At 44.7% G+C, this 6000-nt stretch overlaps 1 protein-coding gene across 3 annotated transcripts in view; it reads left to right on the top strand.

Annotated features, from left to right (window-relative positions):
* The window catches only part of CBLC (Cbl proto-oncogene C), a 699319-nt gene extending 695779 nt beyond the window's left edge, over positions 1–3540 (top strand). The window contains exon 10 of one of the 3 annotated variants that reach the window (XM_069640996.1): positions 2545–2867. In XM_069640996.1, coding sequence (XP_069497097.1) covers positions 2545–2717 — 173 coding nt within the window. In that variant the 3' untranslated portion in view covers positions 2718–2867. Of the gene's footprint in view, positions 1–2544 lie in introns of all 3 variants that reach the window. The other 2 variants (XM_069640995.1, XM_069640994.1) reach the window with 2 other exon arrangements.
* Positions 3541–6000: the final 2460 nt, after the last annotated feature.

Here is a 6000-nt window from a genome sequence, read left to right on the forward strand (position 1 = left end):
CTGTTCACCAAAACCAAAGGAGAGAGCTGCACCACCAGGCGTCCCACATGAACTCCTGCACGGAAAACACAACAGAACACACAATAAAAGCAGTAAAGGACAATGATATGGAGGCCCTGTCCCTCTGATGCATTTCCAGCATCACAACCAGAAAGACCCTTTGCTCCACATCAGACAGGAAGATGGTGGGACTTAGTAGTACATGTTTTCACTCCTTTACCTTTCCTGTTGCAAAGAACTCTGGTTATGACCTCACACATAACAGAAGATTGTTGGTGGGGACCCAGGATTTGTTCATTAAGGTAGGCTTAGCATACACCAATAACTGGGGCCCATTTTGCTTTAAAAGAGGGTTGAGTCCCTCTTTTGGCAGATCTGAAGGCTTCACAAGGAGTAACGAGAAGAACTCATTTGGACCCTGGTGAAGATAGAGTCTGCCTTACAGCTTCCGCCAGTGAATGAAGGCCAGGATTTCCAAGAGGGAAGCAAGATCCCTCCCCTAAATATCTCCTAGGTAACAGAGGGAGATACTGAATCCAGAGGACCCTCCAAGCAGCTCCAGAACCAGTACCCAGCCAGAACACAGCATGCCCTGCTAGGCTCTGTAACAAGCTTCCTGGGTGGGAAGTTCCAGAGAGTCTCTAAACCGAACCAAGGACAAAGCCGGTTCCTGCAACATTCTCCTCAGCTTTGGGCCAATCCGCCTTAAAGGACAACGCAAGCCCAGTGAAGAAGCTAGGAGGAGTGCATCGACAAGCATTAACCATCGTCTGTCTTCAAGGACATTTTTGAGCCAGGCAAGCCCCTTGCGCTGCAACTGACTGCACCGCTGACTGTTGTCATGCCTGTCGCAACCGCCAACCAGCAGTGACACGATTCCTGATATCGTGCTGCCGTGTAGGCCAGCCTGCATCCATTCATCCAGCCTCGCTCGCCGAACTGCCTACCGCCTGATACCCACAGCTGACTCCCGTCTTGAACTCTGTCACAGAAGCTGCATAGTGCCCTGAACCCGACTCTGCACTGTCGAACAAAATAACTTCTACAAGCACAAGGTACATTGTGGTTCTGTCCCCTGGTCTCTCTCTGAAGGCCCCTAGTGACATTTTACGACCCACTGCTCCATTTGTGCTGGAACCAAGTATCCTTGAACTATTACAATTGATTAATTACTTTACCAACTACCCTCCTTTCGGTATCCAGAGTGCACCCCCCTTTCCTTCTTGAAACTGTCTGTCCTCTGCATTCCTTTACAGGGTGGGTTGTATTTTCTGGTTTGCTAGAACTGTCTGTTGTGATAATAACCAAGTAGATATGTTTATACAACCTTGACTGGACAGTCCCTTTTATCATTGGGTAATCATTGTATTTTCACTGTGTTGCAACTTACCAATTATCCACGACCTTGCAGAGAAAAGCCTGCCATTCCATCCACATTACCAATATTGCACAAGAAGGCTAATCATTTGCTTGTGTTTCCAATCTGTTTGGATCCCTTCTGGTGTTCTAGAGGTGTGGGGTTGATTGATGGTCTAGAAACCGATATTCATCACTGGACCACTGGTGGCCCGAAAGTTGATTTGTCACACGTCCTTCACCAGTAAATTCATAAATACTGCCCACAACTTCGTAAAATGCTCCTGCTATATGAAGATTCTCTTCTCATGACAGTAAGATACACACATTTTAAAGTGTCATAACATTTTAAAACAACCTTCGGTTTGCAACTATATTTTTCATGTATTTTACTGGATTTTTCAAGTGCTGCTTCGTTACAATACATTTTTTATTTCACCTTTTTAAATTTTAACCAGTCCTGAATTATTTTGTAGTTTTTTTTTCTTTGTATTTCAAATACGATTTGGCTGTCCTGTCTGGCCCTTAATGAGTTTGCTAGATAAGCCACTTGGCTTCCTTGCCCAGACCTGGCAACACATTTGATTCCTTACAGTAATTATGCATTTGCCTTTAAAGTCTCTAGGGATGGTGTCTGAGTTGGGATATCCCAGGTGCCTGGAAGGACGTAACATGAGAATTTCACATATAATTTGCATGTATGTTATACATTTTCAAGACATAAGAGGTTTTCATATTTTTGATTTTCGAATGCTTAATACAACATTTCCCACAATTTTCAAATGGTTTTTCATAAAAAGAAGCTTTTATTCGGGAGACATAGGCATTCTTAAGTTGTCCAATGCATTTCGGTATTGGTGACTATCTTCAGGGACCAAGTTCTGCCTGTGATGTCATCACGTATACATACGCTTCATCTTCTTTTAAGGGCTCTAGGTAGGTGGGCTTTCTATAGGTCTACTGTTTAGACCTGGACATTTCTTCTGTGACCTTGAATGTTCAAGGTGTTCCTCCAAAATAGTTTCCTTCTCTGGTGAGCTTGATTGTCTGCAACGCCTGATCAGGACATCAGGATCGCTCTGTCAAGTCTAACACATTTTCTTGGTTTCATTCGCCTGTCATTCTGTTTCTGATTCCTGGCCTAGTAAGCACTTTTTAGTAAATACATGTCTTTTTATTTTAATTTAGGTGATGGTGCCATTGAACAGCCTTCTTGTGAGCTCTTCTCAGACCGACTCTTTTACCAGCTCCTCTACGAAGGTTATGAAGAGGGTAATATCCGCAGAGCCCTGTCTATTGCACGGGATGACATTGACCTGGCACGTGACATACTAATATCCCTTGAAACAGCCGCACTCTGAGTGGTGAGACTTATGTGGAGAGCTGCCTTTCTCTCTGGAGACAGTAAGAATAACAAGAAGATTGGGGCTATGCCCCCACACTCTGCCATTCAACAGCACAAGAGATAGCCTTCAGCTCTCACCTTGCAAAGGAACTCACTGGGACTTGTTCAACATGCATTGGAGGTTGGAATTGACCACTCATTCATTGCAAGGCCATCTCATCCATGAACATGATTGCGGTCCAACATAGACTTAAATATACTCTTGAAACGCAAACGTCATCTGCATTCTGCAACCTAATGCCCCCCTCCATGTGGATCCCGCATCATTGGCAGCAATCCTAGTGTGGAAACCACCTTCAGATAGGCCATCTCAGAAGAGTGTTTGGCCTTCATTTGCATGCTCTATTGATGTTCAGGGTTTTAGTATGATCTAGGGTAAAGGTATCCATTTTGACTGTGGAGCATCATGGCAATTTTCAGTCTGATTTGGGGCTCGGGATCAGGGAAACTGCAAATGAATCAGGGAGACAGCTGTCCATGGAAAGAGATTCCGGCGGCTATGACGTTATTGCACGAAAATATCGAGCACAAACACGGCAAGGCAGAAAACGACACGTTTTTTTATTCGAATGTACACACATTTCCTCGAACAAATAGAGGGGGGGTTGGGTTGGGGTAATATTTAAACTAGGATGTGAGGAGGGGGCTGCGTGGGGTCTCCCCTCGGATATTTGTTTCAAGGAAATGTGAGAAAATTCGAAAAATAAACCGATGTTTTGGAATTCGCAAATAAAAGATACGTTGTTACAACGTGGATCTGCTATGTCGAGAGGACATGAGAGACTGAGTTCCTTTCTAGCACTTTAAGGCAGGACCCACATCCCTCTGTTATTGCCCACTGCTCATAGCTGACTTTGGAATTGAAACCTGTTGACTCCTGATCTGTGCGGCCAGAGAGGCTATCAAAATCACTTATTTTTTCATGCCAATTGTTCATCCCAATTCATCATTTGTAGCATAATTAATTCAACCTGTGGGTATTACTTTCTGATTGGATAATACGGTGCCAAATGACACAGACAGTGTTCTCGTTTATTTTGTAGTGTGTGTTCTGCAGCTACAGTGGAATTTACTAACACAGTCTAATGTTTCATTATTTCTCCGGGGAGAATTGAGAGCCAGTGAGGACGTTCAGCTTGGATGACTAGATAGCTTCTTCTTTGCAAGGAAAATGGGGCACGGTGTGGATTATTAGGTACCTGGTGCTACATGGTGCTACAAACTGTATAGCCTGCGAGCTCGATTTAAGAACAGAAAGAGATACTCCTGGAAAAAAAGAGTGTAGTATAAGATGTCCCCCTGGATTAAGGCACAGAAAATGCCATGTGCTGAGTGAACATAAGATCAAGAATTGTCCTCAATAGAGCGGTGTCTAGAGGGTATTCGTCTTCATCAAGGCAATGCCTGCTGAATAGACCATCCTCTGCCAGGAGTGCTTGGACTATACAATGTGCTGGGACTTGTCTGTATACAAGGACATCCTCTGGGAGGAGCCTCTAGGATACACCATTTTCTTAGAGAGGTTTATGCAAGATACCACTTTTGGGAGATGTTTGTAGACTGTCATATTTCTATTATTTGGTGGGCTAAGAAAAGGTGTGACAACAAAGGGATGTATTTCTTGGGCCAGAAGAGCGAGAAATCCCCAAGAGATGCACAGATGAATCAATAGCAATGTTCCTGCTAAGAAAGTGGGAAGGCAATAAGGATGCTTAATTCTAGTAGCTATGTACATATGTGTGGATGGCATGTTAAAGCACACACCTGGCTGCAAAGCAGTTTGTAAGGGACACATCCATGGTTAAAAATGGTGTGTGGGGTAATGGTGGATGCTGAGATGGGTCTAAGTGCCGGGGAGATGGGGAGCTATAGGATGGAGTGGAGGGGGATCTTTCAGTGACTGGCAAGGTGTTCTTCGCTGGAGTGGTTCATTCTGATCTGCCCTGTTAATTCCATTGTTAGTCCCTGACAAGGGTGTTTCCTAGATTGTTCCATCTCTTAGTTCTTCTTTTTCCAGGCTGGCAATGCCTTGTCTTCTGGTGGTGTGTGGTGCCCTTCTGAGATGGTGGGTTTCTTGGCCAGGTGTTTTGGTTGTGACTGCTTTGCAGGCGATGCAGTCTCTCTTGAATAGGACGTGTGCTTGAAGGGCTTGCCAGTACAGTTCCTTGAGCATGGGAGTGATGTGGCAGGCTGGCTGGCATTCAGTGGGCCCAAGAGGGCAACAGGGACACCTGTGAGCAGGGTGTTGACATCTTCTAAGTATCGTTATGTGAGAGAAGAGGTGGCACTTACTCACGTGGGTGCCAGGGGGCAAGTAGAAGGGTCCTCCTCAGTCTCAAAAAGATCAGACCATCATGGAAAGTGTCTCATGTTATGAAGCTAGCTTTAGAGTTGACTTTCTCTGATTACTGAGGTCTTTCCTGCGTCCACCGGGACCTACTTTCCCTTATATCCTTCTCTCTTATCCCTCACGGCGCAATTACTTCTTTGTGGATAACAGCTGCCCTTTTAACCATTTCAATATTTCAACACCCCGCACCTCACTCTGAATCATGTTCTTTCCCTGCTGGAGCAACAACGACACAACCTGTATTCACATTTTCATCAGGAGAATGTTCAATATCCTTTTTCCGATCTAAGTCTCCCTCCATCATTGGGTGGAACATCCTTAGGAAATGCCACCTGAGTAGGACACTCAGTGTAAAGTATTGAAAAGGACAATACTTCTGGCTTATTCTTTTTTAGTACTCATCGTATCATGTGCTTAGTACACACAACCACATTGCAATGTGTGCATTAGGTGTTTAGTGTATGAAACACAAACTCTGTAAGCATTACTCTGTTTATGCCATGTGCAAGTTTCGACCATGCAGATAGACAGAACAAACTTTGCACTGTTTGTATCTTGTGAGTAGTGTGTGATGACAGATAGGGTCCATTATAAGTTTGTTGATAACTGTTAAATAGGCGGCCTTTCCAAACATTGGGCCTCATTACGAGTTGGGCGCAAAGGGATACCGGGCACCGGTAAGGACACCGGTGCCGGTAATCCCTTTGCGCCCTATTCTGAGTTCCCTTAGCGGGTCCCTTCCTTAACGGCTGGTTTTACCAGGTGTTAAGGATGGGACCCGTTAAGGGACTTTAGAGCTAATAATGGTACCGCAGTTTGCGTTACCGTTATTAGTGCCTTCCCATTGAGCCCTATGGGGGCTGAAATGGGAATGGGGAATGGCTTTTTC

This window comes from Ambystoma mexicanum, chromosome 1q (assembly GCF_040938575.1).
Source record: "Ambystoma mexicanum isolate Mex_15411 chromosome 1q, UKY_AmexF1_1, whole genome shotgun sequence".
NCBI lineage: Eukaryota > Metazoa > Chordata > Amphibia > Caudata > Ambystomatidae > Ambystoma > Ambystoma mexicanum.